The sequence below is a fragment of the Podarcis pityusensis genome (genome assembly GCF_964106645.2).
Source record: "Podarcis pityusensis genome assembly, chromosome: 11".
Lineage (NCBI taxonomy): Eukaryota > Metazoa > Chordata > Lepidosauria > Squamata > Lacertidae > Podarcis > Podarcis pityusensis.
In genome coordinates this window covers 49,929,528-49,951,027 of record NC_138036.1, presented here as the reverse complement: position 1 = coordinate 49,951,027, position 21,500 = coordinate 49,929,528, and the positions used below count along the sequence as shown (strand labels likewise).

The 21,500-nt window shown below is 44.4% G+C and overlaps 1 protein-coding gene across 1 annotated transcript in view; it reads right to left on the bottom strand.

Annotated features, from left to right (window-relative positions):
• The window catches only part of SLC27A6 (solute carrier family 27 member 6), a 38,503-nt gene extending 26,609 nt beyond the window's left edge, over nucleotides 1-11,894 (bottom strand). The window contains exons 1-3 of the mRNA XM_080972722.1: nucleotides 11,069-11,894; nucleotides 3,984-4,190; nucleotides 1,217-1,375 (exon numbers count right to left, since the gene is read on the bottom strand). Of these exons, the coding sequence (XP_080828848.1) occupies nucleotides 1,217-1,375; nucleotides 3,984-4,190; nucleotides 11,069-11,549 (847 nt within the window). The 5' untranslated portion in view covers nucleotides 11,550-11,894. The remainder of the gene's footprint in view (nucleotides 1-1,216; nucleotides 1,376-3,983; nucleotides 4,191-11,068) is intronic.
• Between the last annotated feature and the right edge of the window lie 9,606 nt (nucleotides 11,895-21,500).

The following is a 21,500-nucleotide window of genomic DNA, read 5'->3' as shown; positions in this document are numbered from 1 at the left end:
AACTGCAGTAAGTCCCCTCCCCCTTTTTTTTAACAGAAGATGCTTTCATCTCTGTCTTTTTCCCAGTGGATCACGGAAACAAATTATGCTTATCACCATATGATCTGTAGCCAGTACAGAACATAAAGCTCTCAACAACATAAAGCTATCCTCAGAGACCTGTAATGGAAATTCTATGAGAGCAGCATGTATCAGGTGGAAGAGGATATTCTCCACAGCTTCTTACAGCTGCCCTTTCCCATAACCCAGGGCTCTGACTCTCCATCCTTATAGCACTGGGCCCTTTTAAAAGTAGCTCTGCTCACAAGCAATGGGACTCAACTGCTCAGAGAAAGCAGCAGTCCTATTTAAGGTTCAGTGTAGGGTTCCTGGTTGTCATAGGGATATTAAGGCCTGCATTGACTGACCTGCAGCCCTAAGCTTCATTTGGATCTATCCAGATGATACCTGTACTGGTTGCCTTTTTGGAACTTGACCTCTGCTTTGCTTGACCTTGCCTTGATCGAACCTAACCTGTGATGGAACCTAACCTGTAACTTTGCATTCCTACAATATGCTAAGCACGCACCCGAAACATAGAGTAGAAGCTGTCCCCTGGCTAGGACAGAATGCACCCCCTGCACATAATTCTGTAATAATCAAGGGAATTACTGAGCTTCTCTAAACTGGTACCACTGCAAAATGGCAGAATGAGATTTGAAATGTGACTTAAAGCAACTACAAGGCACACCCCATTAATGTGATTATTGATTGAGGGTCTTTTCTTGGCTTATTCTAACTATTTCAGTGTAGAAGTTGATCATTCATCTCCTTTAGAAACACTTGTACACGCTTTCCATAAGCATGACTAAAGACTGTCGACATGCAGAGGGCCGGGAGGCCAACTGGCAAGCCCCAGCTGTGCCATCTCCTTCCATCGGCCCATGCTCAGACATAAATCAGCGACCAGGGCACGCTATTAGCAGAGTGTACTGCGCACACAGAATAGGCGTGAGGCTTATGAAATCATTTTACAGTTACAGATTTCTTAAACATAAATCAGGATAAAGAAACATGTCGTCTCTCTCTCGTGTCATCTCAGAGAGAACAGCAAAAGCAAAAGCTATGCACAAACGGAAGTTCCCAGCAACCTGTGCTGGAATGTAAACAGACATGTGACATGCAACAATCTCATGCCTGTTCCTTAAGGTGGAACGGAAATGTCAACTTGCCTTACCCAGTTCAATGCATCCACCTATGCCAAGTAGAGCGGCTGCACTGTGGTAAAGAGGGAGAGTAATATAAATTATGTCATCAGGAGTAGCACCAAATGCCCATAATCCAGCAGCTCCTTTTAGAACTTGCAGATGACTGATAATTGCAGCCTTTGGTAAACCTGAAATAAAGAAATAAAATATACGCAAACATATTTTTTTTCTTTCAAAGGAAGTAAAAAAAGCTTAATTACAAAATCAATGGCTGCTTTTTGTACTCCAGGGTGAAATTTTCATCTATATGCTAAAATAGGTTATGTACTTTGCACAAATTGTTCTGGGATATTACTAAGTAACATCCAAAATAAATAAACAAACCAGTTGCTCCTGCTGAAGCCCATTCACTATGTATTCTGCGAAAAGATTAAAATAACAGGCAAGTCAATGCATTAAGAAAACATTATTTTGAAATGGGATATTGAAATTTGATGTAAAATTATTTTATTGTTTGAAGAAAAATGAAACATATTTTTTTTTAAAGAAAACTTCTTATTTCAAAACAAGTAGCCAGTTTATGGAAGCTATATACTCCCTGCTACCCAGGTATATAAAACAAAAATCATCAATGTTTTTTCCCCCTCAGAAACTATTACAGCTTTTTACAGATTGGACATCCTGATGTTCTTTCACCTATGCCACCTTCTTGATCAAAATTCAGGCATCACATCTTGAAGCTATAGGCATCAAAGGCGTTACAGGCGTGAATTAGATTAGGAAAACTGCTTGGTTGGTGGAGGGAGGGGAACAAACTGTTAACCAGCTCCCTTTCCCCTCAGCTTCATTTGAATAAAAGGGAAAAAAAAGTTTGGTGATCCAATCTCCGATATTCTATCACACGTATAGTTGTAATAATTAGATAGTCTAATTATTTCCTTGGGAAAGAGCTTCTCTTCTGGTCACACCACCTGCTTTGCTTGAATTATAAAAGTTGCAAATTTTTAGGCAAATGATGCTATTGCAAATTCTATATGTAACTAAGTAAGTTAATTTTTATTTATACTTTGCCCTCCCCGGCCAAGACAGGGCTCAGGGCAGCTAACATCTAATGTCAAAAATATTAAAACACAATCAAACAACTGATTACAATACAGCTTAAAAATTAGAATCAGGATCAAATTAAATGACTGCCCATGAAATCACAACCATAGGGGTCGGGAACCTCAAAGTATTCATCAGGGCCAGCTATCTATGTTGGTCCCACATGAGCCGATAAAAGGGCCAGAGGTAACTTACAGGGTCCCGTAGAGGGGGGTCAAACTGGGCCTGGACCGAAGGCCAGGCAGAACAGCTCCATCTTGCAAGCCCTGCAGAAGGATGTCAAGTCCCACAGGGCCCTGGTCTCCTGCGACAGAGCGTATATATGCAGCATGAATTAAACTGACTTATGCTTCAACCTGATCCTGGAAGATGTGAGAGGTCGTTGTTGTTTTTTTCCATTTCAACATTCTGCATGTGCTGCTGCATTCATTTCAATAGGGACCATGAACACAAGTGTGGCTTTACATGTGTGTAAAATTAAGATTAAGATCTAAGCACTTGACACTTGGTTCCAATAACACAAGTTAAAAGGGGGGGGGATGTGTGCTACATCATTGATCAGGAAATATTATAGGTAACGGAGATAAGGCATGTTCTGCAAGCATCAGAGAAGAAAACGAAAAGGCATCTATAATATTGGTATATGACACAGACACACAAATTAGCCTTTGCTGTTAATCAAAATGTAAGGAAAATATGGCAAATAGGGCCTCTTAAATAATATTTAATACAAAAATAATCGTAAAATTTAACAAATAACAATAATACTATGAGTGGAACATTTGTTTTTAATCAGCTATATAATGTTGCTTTTCATGTCCTCTGATAAGGAGTGTTGCAAAACAAGCACATAAAGATCTTAGCTTCTTAGCATCTGTACCAATGGCAACAAACCTGGCCATCTGCTTCAAAACTAAAGGGCTAGTTAGTAACTTAATCCTATTTTCTTTCTCCACAATGACCTGTAAGCTCAGCAAGCTTGGACAGGAAACATTTCATAACAGATGTATAACAACATGCTAAGAAAGGAGATTATAAAGCTCACGAAGCCAAATTCCAAAGCTACGTCACATGATCAGAAAATATGCTGCTATTTGTTCCAATGTTCAAAGTAGAATTAGTAGGTGATGGGTGTTGTTTTGCAATATTAAAAGGTAAAACAAAAAGTAGTTATTTCTTAAATGAGTAAGTTTAATGTCCTGGCCATCTGGAAAAACTGAAAAGCTTACTACGTACTATATAGGTTTATGGGGTCAGAAGTATACAGTAGACAGCTGGCCTTAAAAAAGAAAGAAAGAAAAGTTTTAACTGTTTTCCAAGCCAAGAGCTTTTCGAGGTGGGGCCCTCCCATATCAGTGTAGATTTGTAGTGTGTTTGCTCTAGGTTAATCATTAACCTAGTTAATGAGAAGAGAAGAGAAGACTCCCTGGAAAAGACCCTGGTGTTGGGAAAGATGGAGCGCACAAGGAGAAGGGGACAACAGAGGACGAGATGGTTGGACAGTGTTCTTGAAGCTACCAGCATGAGTTTGACCAAACTGCGGGAGGCACTGGAGGACAGGAGTGCCTGGCGTGCTCTGGTCCATGGGGTCACGAAGAGTCAGACACGACTAAACAACAACAACAATCATTTTTTTAAAAAAAGCACAATCACTTCTGACTGTGTATCGAAAACCTTTATAGAATGTTGTACCTGTTGTTCCAGAGGTAAAAATGTAGAGGTGAGGATCCTTCAAGTTATTAGCAACACAGAGATTAGCTGGTACAGGATCATCAGAGGCAACTTCAAGCTTGTCCAAAATGGTATCAACATGTGGCAATGTGGATTCTTTCGCCATCACCCAAATCCTGATATCTTCTTGGAGGCTAGGAAGAATTTCCTCTAAGGTTCCAAGCATATCTAAAAAATAATATTGCAACATATTAAATACAATACTGGATTCAATAGATAGATATCAGTAGTGAAATGTTTGTCAGGATCGGAGACTGGGGCAGGAAGCAGGTCAGATATGTGTCCCAGATTACAATCTTCAACAGAACCCAAAAGGAGCCACTGAGAACAAAATATACTATCATCTAGAAAGCACCATTCTGCTTTTCATTTCTTCACTGCACTAGGGTATGAGAAAGACATGATGATTAGCTTTACGCAACACTAATCCAAAGTTTGACAAAAGGGTAACTAAGCTATGCCTTCCCCTAGATGTTGTCTGACTACCTGACCATTAGCTATGCTGGCTGGGGCTGGTGGGATCCAACAACTTTAGCAGGGCCACAGGTTAGCTAGTCCTGGCTTAGCATTATGGGGAAAAACACATGAAGAAGAGTATGGATTTGTATTTGATATCCTGCTTTATCACTACCCTATGGAGTCTCAAAGCGGCTAACATTCTCCTTTCCCTTCCCCCCCCCACAACAAACACTCAGTGAGGTGAGTGAGGCTGAGAGACTTCAGAGAAGTGTGACTAGCCCAAGGTCACCCAGCAGCTGCATGTGGAGGAGTGGGGATGCAAACCTGGTTCACCAGATTACGAGTCCACCGCTCTGAGCCACTACACCACACATGCACATGCACGCATCCCTGCTTCTCCTCTGATGTGGCTGTGAAGAGGCCAGAGGATTCTCCTTGGCAAATAATAATAATAATAATAATAATAATAATAATAATAATTTATTATTTATACCCCGCCCATCTGGCTGGGCCTCCCCAGCCACTCTGGGTGGCTTCCATAGAAACCAAAAATACAGTAAAATATCACACGTTAAAAACTTCCCTGAACAGGGCTGCCTTAAGATGTCTTCTGAATGTCAGGTAGTTGTTTATCGCTTTGACATCTGCTGGAATGGCATTCCACAGGGCGGGCGCCACTACCGAGAAGGCCCTCTGCCTGGTTCCCTGTAGCTTTGCTTCTCGCAGTGAGGGAACCGCTAGAAGGCCCTCGGCGCTGGACCTCAGTGTCCGGGCAGAACAATGGGGGTGGAGACGCTCCTTCAGGTATACTGAACCGAGGCCGTTTAGGGCTTTAAAGGTCAGCACCAACACTTGCCTTAATGTCTAATTAAGATGTGGTACATCTTTCAAAACTGGCACAGTACCTCTACAGCTGGGTGTCCCACTAAGCACTCTAGCAGCTGCATTTTCAGCTGGCTGTAGCTTGCAAACCAGATGCAAGGGTAGCCCCATTTACAGCACATTACTGTAATCTAATTGGGAGGTTACCAATGTATGGACCATCTATGCAAAGTTCTCAGTGTATAGAACTGGTTGTAGATGGAACACCAACCAATGCTGGTAATGGGTGCTTTGAGCCACTGAGGCCACCTGGGCCTCTAATGAAGGCAATGAATCTAGGAGAAGCCCCACACCTGCTCCTTCATATGGAGTACAACCTGCTCTAGAGCTTGTACGAAACTCAGTTTCCAGACATGGCCACTATCTTGTCAAGATTAAGTTGCAGTTTATTAAGAATGTATTGTCCCTCCCGATTCAGATGTTACAAAGAAACAGAGCTTGCCACCGTCGGCATACCAGTGTCATCTTGACCGATAGCTTTTAATGACACTCCCAGTGGCTTCATATGGACATTAGATAGTACTGGGGACAAAATCATGCCCTATGGCACACCACAGAGGGTCAAGGCACAGTCACCCAAGAGCATTTTCTGGAATCAATCCTGCAAGCAGAACTAAACCCACCATAAAATGAGGCACTCATCCTGTGACTCAGGGACATCCCAGGAGGATACCACGATCAACAGTATCAAAACCTTCTGGAAGTACGTAGAGTTCACAAAGAATTGGCAGATTGCAGCTGCTCCCATTGTCTTGACAGAATAGCATTTCAATGATGCCTAGTGATTTTATTTCCATATCATCTTACATCACTTCCTAAAGTACAGTACTTTTCAAAGCAAGTTCATTTTGTTAAATAAAATCCATTTCCCCTGATTCTAAACACACATTAGTTTCTCCTTACTTTTTCAGAATGAATTTCATCAATGCAAGAACTTATTCCCATCAATCTTTAATTTAAGACAGCTGCATTCATCTGGTAATATGTAGGCTAATAGAACTTTCATAAGAAAGACTTTTAAAGCGAAATATTAAACTGAAACATGCTAAAAGAATAAACAATCCAAGTATAACTCCAGATGTCATTCATTTCTACTTCAATTTCAGCATAATTTTTTAGAGTACAGTCAGTCTCACAGTGATCCTATAAAAGTCAATTCAGTAATTTTTGTGGAGATTTAACAATATTTACCGAACTGTTCCTTAAAAGACAAATTGAATTATCTAGTGATTTTTAAAAATGCATACATTTTCTCCTGTTCTTAATAACTATCTCATAGAACAGAGGGTCAAGATCCACATAAGCACGACAAAACAAGAAACAAGTCTATTTACCATATGCAACAAATGACACATGGAATTTGTACAATGTTAACAAGGAATTAACTACCATGCAAGACCACTTAGTCTTGTGTTAAGTGGTCAAAGAGACAATGATCAGGATTCTTGAAATACAATTAATCTTCCAGAGATTTTTTACTGGTGACATTTTACAGAAATCTTGGATTTAAAAATTATGTTATTCATGTGTCTTCTATTATGATAATCCATATGTATAGGCCTATATGTAGCAGCTATTTCAGGAAAACATGTTATACATGCTCAGGACCACAATGCCCCAAGGACCACCTCTCCTCATATGAACCAATCTGGACCCTGCAATCATCATCTGAGGCCCTTTGTCATCTGCCATTCCATCTGAGAACAGGAGGGCAGCAAAACAAGAACAGGCCTTTTCTGTGGTAGCTCCCTGTTTGTGGAATGCTCCCCCCAAGGAGGCTCACCTGGCGATTACACATCTTTAGGCACCAAGTGAAAACGTTTTTCTTCAACCAGGCATTTGGCTGATTAACATTCTATGGCTTTTTAAATGTGTTTGTGGGAGGGGTTTATTGGTTTGTTTTTGTTTTATTATGTATTTTGTATTCTTAATTTGTATTTATCTGTGTGAACCGCCTTAGGATCTTCCGATGAAGGATGGTATGCAAATTTAATAAACAATAATAAAGTAATTCTCAAATACTTATGCCTCTCAATGGAAATCAGCATATACTGTTTTCAATAATCAAGATCCTTATTGATCACTGTATTCTTTCCCACTTGGTAATTCTGCATCAGGGAGAGGCTTTCATATTGGAAGGCAAGTATGTTGTGAGTCTGCAAAGCTTCTACGAAGCTTTCTTTAAGAGGTTGGGTGATGGGAGACAATTTAGACACCCAAACTTTTACAGCACTTTGGAAGGGTTTATTTATTATTTATTTGTAGTCTGCCCTTCTCACAAGAGTTCCAGAGTAGCAGACGATAACATTATAAATCATAACTGATAAACATGTAAAGCAAAACAAATCAAAGGGCATCTTAAAATTGAGTAAAAATCACCGTATAGAGGGGTTAACAGCTGCACGCATGTGGGGATAGCTGACACTACAAGGCACCATCCTCTGCATTCTGCTGTCCATGCAACCATGCATAGGGAGCGTAAATGCTGTCTTCAAATATCTGAAGGGTGGTCATATGGAAGATGAAGCAAATTTGTTCCCTGCTGTTCCAGAGAACAGGACTAGACTCAGTGGGTGGAAACTGCATGAAAGCAGATTACAGCTAAACATCAGGAGATGCTTCCTAACACTAAGAGCTGTTCATCAGTAGAACAGGCTGCCTCAGGAAGTATTAACTCTCTTTCACTAGATGTATTTAAGCAGATCTAACCCACTGAGCCTCTTGGGCTTGCAGTTTGAATCTGCAGGACGGTGGTGAGCTCCCGTTGCTCTGTCCCAGCTTCTGCCAACCTAGCAGTTCAAAAGCACACCAGTGCAAGTAGATAAATAGGTACCGCTGCAGCAGGAAGGTAAACGGTGTTTTCATGTACTCTGGAACTCATCACAGTGTCCTGTTGCGTCAGAAGCGGTTTAGTCATGCTGGCCACATGACCTGGAAAGCTGTCTGTGGACAAACACCGGTTCCCTCAGCCTGAAAGTGAGATGAACGCTGCACCCCATAGTCGCCTTTGACTGACCTTAACCGTCCAGGGGTCCTTTACCTTTTTACAGCATTGAACAGGGGAGGTTCAATTACATTAAAGAGAAGATAAATTTCTGTATTGCAGGGGGTTGGACTAGAAGACCCTTTGGGTTCCTTCAGCTCTACAATTCTATAATTCTATGAGTCTATGTCCACAGTGCCTCCCAATTCTACTATTTCACCCTGCAGTCACCCCTCTTCATCCGCATTACCTTTGCAAACCCAGGTTTGGAATTGCCAAAGATATATTTGCTGACTTAACGTGTATTTTACAGTATTTAATAAAAACTGTATACCACTTAATTGTAAACAAAGCCTCTGGCTTATATTCAAGGTAGTGCTAAGGTTCCATAAGTGCAAGGAGTTTCCTTGTGGGATGGAAGCTTCTCCTCTGTCCTCCCTCTGTATGCCCCTAAAATCTGTTCTGGGTTCCCCCCTAGACCCTTTAGAGCAAATCTGGGGATGGGATGGGATGCAGGGAACAGGAGAGGGAGCAATTCCCATTGGGCTAGCAGGAATTGTGCTGGCTCCTGCTAGCGCAACAGGTTAGCTCAATATAGCTTTCCATATTGGAGCCATAACGAATAGAATAAACTACCACTTGTTGGCTCATGCCAGTATTCAACAAGACATATAAGAATAATCAATCCTACGGATTCCTACACATGAAAAACGCTTATGTCCCTGTGGAGATGGCAGTACCAAATCAGTGGTGCATGCCCTTCTGGCTTGCACTCTTTATAAAGACTTGAGGAATGAGATTATCACCCCTCTCTTATTGTCCATTCCAGGTCACCCAACCACTGCCACAGTGTCCTCCTGGCAGATCAAGAGTAGCAGATGACAGCAAAGGTTTCAAGGTTTTTAGCTGGGGCACTTAGAATAAGGTCCACTATTTGACTGCTGATTCAGGACCCGGAAGTGTGTTTTGTATAATCAACTTTTTATTTCTGTTCTTTGTATATTGCATTGCTGTTTTGTTGCTATGGCCGATGGCTGATGCAAATAAAGATTCATTCACTCACTCACTCATTCATTCAAGACTTCTAAATTGGCTGCTAAAGCATAACTGAGACCAAGTAATGTTGAGAATCTGCCCCAAACCCTTAAGATATGAAGAAAATCGCTGTGCATGCTGCATGCAACTTCTAGCAAAACATGGGACTTCTTTGTTGCTAAAGCACCGTGTCCTTGTGATTACAAGTTAGAACACCCTCACCTGCCGCTATAAGTTTATATATTCAAAATAGTGCCAACCCTTTTTCAGGACTCTTTTGTGTGTGTGTGTGTGTGTGTGTGTGTGCATGAGTGCATGTAACATACAGTTTCCACGCACATGCAAAACTAGACTATCAAGGAGAAGGCTTTACCCTATCAAACCATTTTCTATGCTCATAGACCTTTCTACTCTAAGAAGTATTCAAATACGCAATCACTGATCTCCATGCAGCCTGCGTTGGTATCACAGGAAGAAACTCAGAGAGGCTAAGGTCCATTCCCCCCCACCCCAATATTTGAGGGGGCAGGGCTCCCGCAAAGTTGACAGACATTGCCATTCATATGGCGTGCATGCAGCATGTCATGCAATTATGTGGGGCGGAGCTTAACTGCCCGCCCCCAATACTGTATTTAAGTTGGCATCCCTGGTTGGTATAAACCCCCACCCTGCTCCTCTAGATTCTCTAGAATGAAGATGGGTGTAGCCAGGATTTTTTCCTAGGGGTGGCAGAACCAATGTGATTGGTCAGTTAATTAAGGATTTCTCTTGTTTTACTTGATGGGGGGGGGCAGCTGACCCCTGACCCCTTTTGCTACGCCCATGAGAAGGAATAAACTATAGGGCACGTTGAGGAGGGAGAATGAAGTGCACTAGGATAAAGGGGCGGGCAATATGCAAATATCAGGTGCAGCGTTAGAAACAGATATGAAAGCTGGGAGCTAAATGGCGCCTTAAGCTTAGGTTATGGGCGCAACAACGGAATGTCTAGGCACACTTTTTTTTAAGAACAAGAATACAAAGCTGAAAATGAATGAACCACAGCTAAAATATTTTGTTCATTTTTCACATGGTCGATCCCACCCTCCTAATATTCCTCAGAGGGTCTCTTGTGGTTTTTTTTTAAATTTTATTTCGACAACGTAATAATCATAAATAAGAATAAAATGTGCACACCACCACCAAGGCCATTCCATTGTAACTATCCCACCCCCCCAAATTTCAACACCTCTTGTGATGGTCTGACCCCTTTCCGTTTTAACAGTACAAATTCTACAGACACCCTCCATATCTCCTCAAAATCATTTCTCCTGCATATTCCCCATCTTACCTTAATGGCACATGTTAATTTATCATTAATAGCTATATTCCACACCATTTTATACCGTCCTTCCATTTTATATTCTGCTTGCCCCTTCCACTTCCTAGCTATAATGATTCATGCAGCTGTCAATAAATTTGTGAGAGAGTCCTTCATAGCCTGTGAACAGAGGGTGACTTCTCCAGTCTTCAGAGAGCAGCTGGAAGTGGGGAGGCAGAAAAAGCTCCTCCTCTCCTTCCACTCTGCAGTTTTAATCAGAAATCTCAGGGGCAGTGCTGCTCCCAGAAACTGCTCTCCCAAAGGAAATTCCCTTTGGCGCCTAGAACAACGGGGGAGTTTCGAACACGGATCAGGCGCGTACTTTACCTGCTCCCACCACCAGCATCTTGGGCGCGCAGCTGGCGATGCAGTGCAGGAGGGACCTGGCGCGGACGTTGCAGTTGAGGAAAGCCACCACGCAGCCCAGCTTGGCCAGCCCAAACCAGGCGTGGATGAAGTCGGGCTCGTTGCTCATGAGCAGAGCCACGGTGTCGCCCCTGGCCAGCGCCCCTTCCTCGAGGAAAAGGCGCGCCACCCGGTTGCTCCTCCGGTCCACCTCCCGGTAGGTGTGCACCTGCTCCTCGTAGATGAGGAAGGGCTTGTCGGGCTGCCGGCGGGCCAGCGCCCCGAAGCGCTGGAGCGCGGTGGAAACGCTGCCGCGCAGCCTGTAGACCTCGACCCTCAAGCCATAGCGCGCCACTTTCAGTAAGTACTTCAGGTCGGCCCAGAAGTAAGGGAAGAAGAGCTTCTGGAGGAAGTGCAAGGAGACCAGACCGGCCGCCACTGCCGTCGCCCAAGAAGGAAACATGAGCTCGCGCGGATTCTAAAGTCTTTTTTCGAGAGACCAAACAGGCGGACAAACAAGCGCACGCCGCCCGCCTCCGCCCGGCCAAGGGAGCGGGGAGGAGCCAGTCACCCGAGGCGCCCGGGAAGCTTCGTAAAGGAGCCGGGAGCGGAGGGAGGGCGCTCGAAGGGGATGAAGACGCAGCGGCTCTCCTCTGAAGGGGCTTCGGGTCCCGCACCTGCGCCTGCCCCTGAGGAAGCGGAGGGTCCTCGTCCCCTCAGCGGACTTGAGCGAGCGGCAGCGTCTTCCCCCGGCCGTCCCAGCAAAGCGCCGCCGGCGAAGGCGTGGAGAGGCTGTTGCGCGCGCGCCTCCGTCGTCGTCTTCCCCTTCACTACCTCAGCCCTTGCATAAGGCGTCGACTCCGCCCCTTCGCCCGAGGCGGCGGCGGCGGGAAAAGCGAGCGGACCGCTGTCCCTTTCTCGCCTCACGATAAGCCGGGAGCAGAGGTGCCAACTTGAGCGCCTGCGTAGGAGCCAAGGTCCCTTTCGCTTCCCCCCATAAAGTATCTGAGGGGGCCGCCCTCCCCAAATGTTCATGGGCATTGCCGTTCCAATGGTGTGCGCCATCAATGATGTGGGGCGGGGCTTACCTGGCCCACCAATATTTTATTCCAGTTGGTACCCCTGCCTGTGCGCATACGGTCACCCCTCCACCATGCCATGCCCCCCATCTGTTCATGCCACCGTTGCCACCACCGCCCTGCGGGACCCCGCTGCTTGTTAGGATATAGTTCCATTCCACCTTTAGACCAGGCATGTGGAGTTGTTGTATGTCACATGTCTGTTTACTTCCAACGCAGTCTGCTGGGAACTTCCCTTGTATATAGCTTTTGCTATACTGTTTTTTTGCTTGTACACGAAGGGAAGCAGACATGTTTTTCCTTTGTTCCTAATGCTGAAAAAAGGTAAAGGGACCCCTAGCCGTTAGGTGCAGTTCTGGCCGACTCTGGGGTTGTGGCGCTCATCTCGCTTTATTGGCCGAGGGAGCTGGAATACAGCTTCCGGGTCATGTGGCCAGCATGACTAAGCCGCTTCTGGCGAACCACAGCAGCGCATGGAAACACCGTTTACCTTCCTATTTATCTACTTGCACTTTGACATGCTTTCGAACTGCTAGGTTGGCAGGAGCAGGGACCAAGTAACAGGAGCTCACCCCGTCGCGGGGATTCGAACCACCGACCTTCTGATTGGCAAGTCCTAGGCTCTGTGGTTTCACCCACAGAGCCACCCAACGCTTGTAAATATGCTTACATATGCCTCTGTCCGCCACTTCTGTTGTGAAGAGTTATTCACTCTGTTGATTAGAGCGTGCTCAGGTTCTGAAGGCTTCTGAGACTTGAGTTGCTGATTGATGCTGTTCCGAGAACCGAAGTTTGCCCGGCTGCCGGCCGGTGGCTGGAGCCAGCTGGGGGCCTGTCAAATGCCCCCGTCTTCCTGGACACATCCCAACACTGCTCACCTCCCTGCCCCCTCGTACAACCTCACCGCTCACTGCCACTACCCACACCGGTCCACTGCTGCCACACGACCCTGACGCTCGCCTCCCTGCCGCATCTTCCGGACCACGTGGCTCTGCCTTACCTTCACCATCTGAAATCTTTCTCTGCCCGCTCTGCCACCGAGGAGTGCTGCGGCGAGAACTTGCACGCCGCTGCCGCCTCCCACCGCGAGGACTGCCAAGCCACTGCTGCCACATTGTGTAAGGCCTGCCACACTGCCGGCCTGCTTTCCAGGCTGCCAACATCAACACACTTCCGGAAGCCAGCACTCCTCCTGTCCACCGCCCGGTAGGTGTGAACCTGTCCTTTGTTGATGATTTTGACCTAGCATCACAAAGCGCTCCAGCGTGGCATGAATCCTGTCCCGTGGCCTGTAGACCTCCATGGTCAAGCCATGCCACATCACTTTCAGCGAGTACTTCAGGCCGGCCCAGAAGTAAGGGAAGAAGAGCTGCAGCAGCTGCTAACCACCCTTACCTTCACTGGCTGAGCTATTTCTCCACCTGGCGGGTCTGATTTTCCTGCCGCCACCTCCTGCCGCGGCAAGGCCCCCCAGCCCGCCAGCGCAAGGCCTGCCAGGCCACCGGTATGAGTCCTGCCAGGCCGCTGCCAGTGCTGTGAAGCTTGACGGGCTGCTGGCAGGCCTGCTAGGCCGACAACAAGCAGCCTAGCAAGCCAGCCAGCAGCTTGGCAGTCCTTGTGGCACCACTGGCAGCCTGGCATGCCTAGGAAGCAGCATTTTGGATGGAGGCTCCTGTGGGAATGTTCAGGGATGCAGGAGAGGATATATTGTTTAATCATAACCTGTCCAACTTGTGTAAACAAGTTCACAATTTAGCAGAGTAACATTCCCCTTTTTAAACTCACAGCGGATGCATTTGCTCAGGCTCACTAAAGCCTCTATAATAACTGTTCTGGTATTTTCCCCTTATTCCCTCATAAAAGATAAGACATGACACAGTCTTCTTTAAAAGTATAAAAAGAGTTTACTCACATTCTGTTCACAATCGGATACCAGAAGGCAGACTTAGAAAAGTAACATACACCTAGAAACTATCCCATAAAGAGATAGTCCCTTTGTCCTCTCTTGGCTGGAGGCCAAGAGAGCATATTTGGCTAAGCAGATGTTGCTTCTTCGATGCATGTAGTCAAAAAGAGAGAGATGGCTGCCCTGCCCTGTGCTTTTGTCATTACCTGCACAGGTGAGGCCACGCCCACCTCTGATCACATGCAGAGGAAGTCTGTCCCAGCCTAGAAGGAAACAGGAAGTTTACCTGCTGGCTGGACAAACATTCCTCCCCATTTGTAAACATGTTAACACTAGGAATGTTGTACTTAACTGCTCTTGTGTTTCACATCCCACATCTCCATGCTAGGCCCTCAGTATGGGGGGGGGGGGCCTGAGCACCCCGCTACAAAATATTAAGGGGACTGAAGACACCTCCGCTCATAGGAGTTTGTGCCCCTGGTTGAGAGGCAGAGGGACTGGTCCAAAGTCACCCACTGAACTTCAGGGCTGAGCAGAGATTTGAACCCTGGTCTCCCAGGTCCTTGTCTGACCACTACACTGCACTGCTCTTCACATATGAACAACAGTAAAAAGTAACACATTCCAAGCTAAACTATGTTTCTAGTGTAACTTGCGAAATTTCCTTGCTCCTTTCACAAATGTGGTGGTGGTTCTACTCCATAATATAACGTGAGATAAAAGACACAATGACACAAAAGGGGCCTGTGTAATCCCTGAGGGGGTGACAAAAGGCACACCACGGGGGCGGCACTTACCACAGGGCCTGGCCTGCAGTGGGCCCGAGCCACGCGTCTCTCCTGGGAGTGAGGCAGTGGCTTGGGGCCCTGAGCTGCCCGAAATGGCAACATGGGGCTTGCATCCGCCATGCGGACACTGTGGGTAGATCGCCACAGCGCCTCCCTGGGCGAATCGCCCTGCCTCCGTGGGCGGCTTGCCCCGCCCCCAGCGCTCCGGGTGCTGGAGCGGCTAGCTACACCCCTGCCTAGGCATCACAAAGGTATCACTTGTGAACAGAGTATTTCTTAAATTTCTGATTTACAGTCCGTCTTTGAGTAAGATCACTGAGTTGCCGCTTTCATGCTACATTTTCCCTGAAGAAGTCCAGTACAATGTGTGAATTGACCATAAGTTACATATTTTTCCACCCTCCAGGCAGAAATGAAAAGCAGCGAATTGGGTAATGAAATTAAGCGCTTTGGTAAGTTCATTGAATAACAAGGGAGCAGCCCAGGGTAGTTGAGTGGAACTTGAAAAAACAGCTAATTCATACAAAACCTCTTACATATGCAGGTCTGGAAGCTGCTGGCTACATTGTCACACACTGCAGTTTAAAATGTTTGGTTGTGATGATGCATGTGATTTTTTGTGAATATTTATTATACCATCTGACTATCATCAGCTAAATTACCCATTTATCTGATAAAACAGGCTGACCTTCTGTTGAGTATTGGGCAGGTTCCAATGTAACGTTTTACAGTTAGATCATTCATAGATAGCATATAGGACAGTGTTTCAACATTGCCATATTTTCTTGAAAGTAACTGTAATTAAATTCCATTCCACTTCTGTATAAGTTAGTTTAAGCTCCACATGACAATTATTTGTGTATCAGCGGGTCTGATAGTTATTGCAAGAATAACTTGTTACAGTTTTTCTAAAAAGTTCACTTACCTTTTGAAGATAACTTTAAATGGCAGGGTGGTTTGTCCTGTATATCGTTTGCAGTTTGTTCTGCGAAATGTAGGTTTATAGCAGTTTTTTATTTTTTTTAGGTGGGGAGATGACGACACATTATGAAAATGCATCTTGGTCAAGTGTTGAATATAAATATTATTTCCCTCCTTAATTAATACAATTTCATGCAAGTCATGCTGCAAACATATACTGTTTTTCAGCTGCCTGTTTTGAGGTGTATAGGAGGCGTCTGATCATTGAGCAGTCAGGGGCCTCACACTTGAAAAATCCTTTTATCCTCTTCTTATTGTTTAAGCTTCAAATGAAAGAGGGCTCAGAAACAATTAAGCAGATTTTGTTTGTCCATTCAGGACACGTCTTGCATTGTGTAATCGTGTCCCAGTTCTTTGAACTTAAGAAGTATAAATGATAAGGATTTCCTTTTTTGTAGATTATAGTTTTATCTGTAATTCAAAGCCTTAAATGAATATATAAGAAAGTTAAAAATGTTAGATGTTTGTGAAGGTAGCAACATTGCTACCTGTTGACACTGCTGTTTATAGACCTGGCATTTGTTTGGTTCTGAAATAACTAAGGGTAGAAACATCAGGTTTCAAAATGCTTATAACAGGTATAGAGAAAATTAATAATAGGTCACAATGAACCATGGGAGCAGAGATTAAATCAATGGGTATCAATGGGATAATTTTTCCTACAGTTAATAGCTGGAGGCGGGGGGGAATTCCATGACCTGCAGGAAGGTTGTGATGAAAATCATCATCCAACAATTATTACTATTATTTCTTAAAACATGACATAGTTTCTAATAAAGCATTTAGGGTCACAAATAAGAGAAATTTCATTTCCGCCACATCAATATGACTTAAATGTAGTCAGCAACATGAACAGGATGGTCACCTCAGCAATTGTGCAGTGCCTGAACCCATGATAAAATAAACAGTCGCAACATCACAGTTCACAGATGCAAGTGTATATATTTTTCCTACACAGAAATTATCACTGTGCAGGAAAAGTATTATGGGGAAAGTGGTCAGAATCGAAACAAAAGTTTACACAAATATGAAATGGGGTGGGGGTGGGATCAGATAATGGCTTTAACTTTTCATTTTTGATTTGCATAAGTTCAAATCTGAAAACGAAAGTTACATTAACAAGAAGGTAAAATGTGATGAATTTAATGTGAATAATGCTAAATATCAAAAAATGTATTTCTAATGTTACAATATCCAACCACAGGTTTAACTGAGAGTGTTAGAAAACATTCCAGTTAGGAGAATCATAAATGTACATTTTTGCAAGTTCAAATTATGAAAATCTTAGATTCCTCCCTCCTATTCAGTTCATATTAGTTTTAGAAGTGGCATTTTGATTCAAGTACTTCCTGACTTCATTAAACCCAAGGCTGCAATCCTAACCAAACTTTTTCAGGATAAAGTTCCATTGAACTCAGTGGGACTTAACCTCTGAGTATACATGCTTAGGATTGTTCTGTAAGTTATGTTCAGGGGTAGGACAAGCCTGTGTTTTCTTATGCTGAGGGGGAGATAATGCCACTACGAAGCCAGTGGCTAACTCTTTTGCCAGTTGCCATGTTTTCTGGCCCCCATCCTTCATGAACTTTCCTCTACACTGAAGAAGGAGAAGAGGCACCACCTAAGGAACCATCACCCCTCATTTCAGGCCATATAATATTATTTTACACAACATCTCAGACACAGAGAGCCCTGGCACCTCTGTCTTCACTGCCTTGACGCTAGAGCCCCTTAAGAAACAGATCCTTGGCGGGGGTGGGGTTAACAGCAGATCCAGAGCAGGGAGGCCACAGGAGGCCCCAGCATGCTGCTGAGACAACAGCTCTCCTTGGATGAGTTACTGCCAGTCTTTGCCACAGAGATCTGTCCAGGGTTCTGAAAGATCTTGCCCCTTGCAACCCTGCACTTTCATCTTGACTGCTGAATATGACCCTTGCTTCAGCCCAGCATCCCTTAGCTTCCCTGAGCCAAGCTCGGACAGGACACTATTGGCTCATCGGAAGGAGTTAGGGCACAGAGCAGCAGACAGGCACCAGACTCATACTTCAGCCAGTTGCCAGTCATAGATGTCAGGAGTTGCAGGGGGAACACTAGCCAGGCAGAATGGTTGATATTTTGCAAGAGGGGTTCCTAGATTTGAATCCAGGGCCTGGTATAGCTCCCTCTCAACTCAGGCACACCTAAGCCAATTCAGAAAGACCAAATGCCAACCAGTTCTTTTGGCCCACCATTCCCTTTCCCTTTCGGTTCCTCGCTGTAGTTTAATAAAACTGTTTTTTAATATTGGGTAATAGAGTGTTTTGATAGTAAGACTGGGTTTCAATTGTTGTAACCTGCCCTTGGATCTTATGGTGAAGATCAGGCAATGAATGAATGAAATATTTGCCCTTAACTTGGGTTTTCTAATCTACATGGTATCCTCCAGATTATGCTGATCTGCAGCTCTTATCGTCCCTGACCACACCCATGCTAGGTGGTACTTATGGAAGTTGTAGTCCAACACATTGAATACCCTGTCTGAGCTGAAGAATACACTTCAGATAAGCTTATAGGTAAACAGAGACTGTGGGTGCATTTGGGTTGTCCAGGAGCTCTTTGGGCACATTGGAAACATAGGAAACTGCCTTATGCTGAGTCAGCCCCTTGGTGTATATAGCTCTCACTGGTGCCAACTCCAGGGGGCCTGGGCACCTACAAAATTTTTGCTGTGGGTGCCCAGCCTCCACTGCCATCACGCACTGCCCACCATTGCCACAAAGTTGGTGGCTATAATTGCCTCCTATGAGACTGAGTTCTGTACTTTAATCCGTGCTGAACCTTCCAACATTCAATTTCATTGGAAGTTCTAATCTCATGAGAAAGAACAGATCTTGGATTGGCAACTCATACCAGATCAGGGGTGGATTCCTCCTACTGTCTGTACCCTATTGCTTAGGAAAATCCTAGTTGTTTCCTCATCTTGTTTGCCAGACAGAAATTCACAAACAGCTGTGGGTTTGCTAAACTTCCATATAGGCTCTATTTGTTTGACACATTTTTGTAGTTTCTGCATCTGGGTGGATGAGAATTTTATCTGCTGGTATCTTTTAATTCTTGCTTCATCACAAGGGAATGAGAGGCAACAAAGATAACATAAACAATAGGCCTAGTGTATGCAATTATGAGCGATCAGCATTACATTATGAATAAACAGCTACATTTTTGTTTTCCAAAGGATCTTTCTTGCCAAAGAATTTGACTTGGTTTTGGTATAACAACTGTGTTTATATTCTTCATAAATTGTCATGGTCCACGGTGTCTTTTATGACAAGAGTAATTAAAGCTGGATTCCTGTCAAGTGAAAAATCCCGGGTACAACAACCAAAGTTTTGAAAAATGGACACAAACCCTTAAGTACTAAAAATGCATTTATTTGTTTTTGTAGCTGTTTTTTTTAATTTCACAATGTGTTTTATGCATAGGAACTCCTATTCCAGCTTCCCTACAATGGTTGCTGTTTCCCAGAGCCAGGAAAGAATTTCCCTGCTTTGCAGGTTTTGCCTCCCCCGTAGCAATTGTCACAACTTTGGCGGTTTTAGGCCTTGGATGGTATTCTTTAGTCCATCAATGGAAAAGAGGGGGAGTGTGGTTACACACCCCTCATGTGGTGATGTTAGCAGGGCCCCGTTAGAGGGGTTTTCACAGGGAGGCACTAGCCATGAGTGTTTGGTGTATGGTCAAACTCACAGAACTGAACTCAATTTCATTGTTCTGTATGGGACAATGACAATAAAGATAAAGATATTGTATCGAGTGGGGGGCCAGCTGTGTAAACGTCCATTTTGCAGTGCCCCCCATATTTCCTGCCTTGCTTCTGCTCAGCCTCAGTCCCCAATTGGGGGCTGAGAGGGACACCTGCCTAATGCCTAAAGATGCACACCAAACTACAATAGAATTAAACTGAAGTTGGGGAGAAGGGAGTGTCTCTTCCAACCACTGGCTGTTGATACAATGGAACGGGTGATCAAACTAGGTCATACTGAGAGCAGACCTACTGAAATCAATCGATTCAGGCCTAGTAATTTCTATGAGTCTACTCTGTGTCTGGAGAACATTGCATATTACCCAGAGCAGTGAAACTTTGTCTATTGTGGCCAGTGATGAGGGATGTTGAGAGCTGTACTCCAGAAACATCTGGAGGGTTGCAGGTTTCCCACCTAAGGGTCAAGGCTTTTCCCTCAAAATGAAGAAGGGCAGGCGCTGGCCAGAGGCAAAAATACCAACCCACAGAAGCAGCCCTTCCACTGATAGTCATTATTGTTATGTAGTCTGGCATCCGTTTGGCAGAACATCCTAGGATGCACTAGGGAGTTTCCCTTAGTGCAGCCTGGCCTAGTGAGCCCCACTTGTGAAGGAACAATTTGGAGCTCACTTTGAAGCCATGCCCTTCTCTGCCCTACATATATGGCATTAGATGTGGGCTAGTAGGCATGGTTTGGAGAAGATGGCCTTGAGCACTAAATTGGGGCATTATGGATCTTTTTCAGTTTTCCATTTTAGCCTTCTTGGGTCCCAATCGGGCAAAAGGTGTGAGATTTATAGCCTCAAACTGGGTATTACATCTTTTAAGATATTTTATAAATATGAAAGTTAATCACTGATGGCCAACGTGGTCAACCATTTTTCCAGGGTCATAGGCTATAAAAATAAAACCTTGTTTCTTCACTTAATTTTTTTAACCCTTGGCCCATTGCCTAATATTTCCATAGACGCTTACAGTCCTTTATCTAGTCCATTGAGATAGTATACTAAGAGCAGCTTTTTTTCAGCCAGAACTCACTCCAGAGCTTAGTTCTGGCACCTCTCAGGGGGGTGCCATTGCCATTACTGTATAAGAAAACAAGGGAGGCATTTATGAGTTCCGGCACCTCTTTTTCTAGAAAAATAGCACTGACTAAAAGTATTTTCATTATTTGTAAAAGCCAGTTAGAGTAACTTAGGCTTAAAATGCAGCAAGGTCATTTTTAATATTGTGTGTGTGTGTGTGTGTGTGTGTGTGTGTGTGTACACACACTAGAGACAGGGAATGAATGAATGAATCTTTATTTGCATCAGCCATCGGCCATAGCAATAAAACAACAATACGATATACAAAGAATAGAAATAAAAAGTCAATTATATAAAATACATTTTAGGGTTTTGAATCAGGGAATGTTTTCACCCAGTGTGCATTACCCCCAATTCAGTGAAGTTGTCACCTGCACATGTGGAACGGCTTTCTCAAATGTGCACACCTCAGCTTAACAGTGGGTTACATTTTCAAACCTGCCAACCTAGCAGTTCGAAAGCACGTCAAAGTGCAAGTAGATAAATAGGCACTGCTCCGGCAGGAAGGTAAACAGCGTTTCCGTGCGCTGCTCTGGTTTGCCAGAAGTGGCATGTACGCCGGCTCCCTCAGCCAATAAAGCGAGATGAGCACCGCAACCCCTAATTACCTTTTACATTTTCAAATGGGTTGGAAGCCTAAAACAGCAGCACTACAGGATAAACCTGGATTGCAGCTAATGTTATGTGTACTTGGCTTCAAACACCAGCAGTAAACGGCAATGTGTACACTGTGTCAGATGTCTGGACTTAGACAAGTTTTTTGAGGGGAAAGCTCAACAACTCTGGGGCTTGTC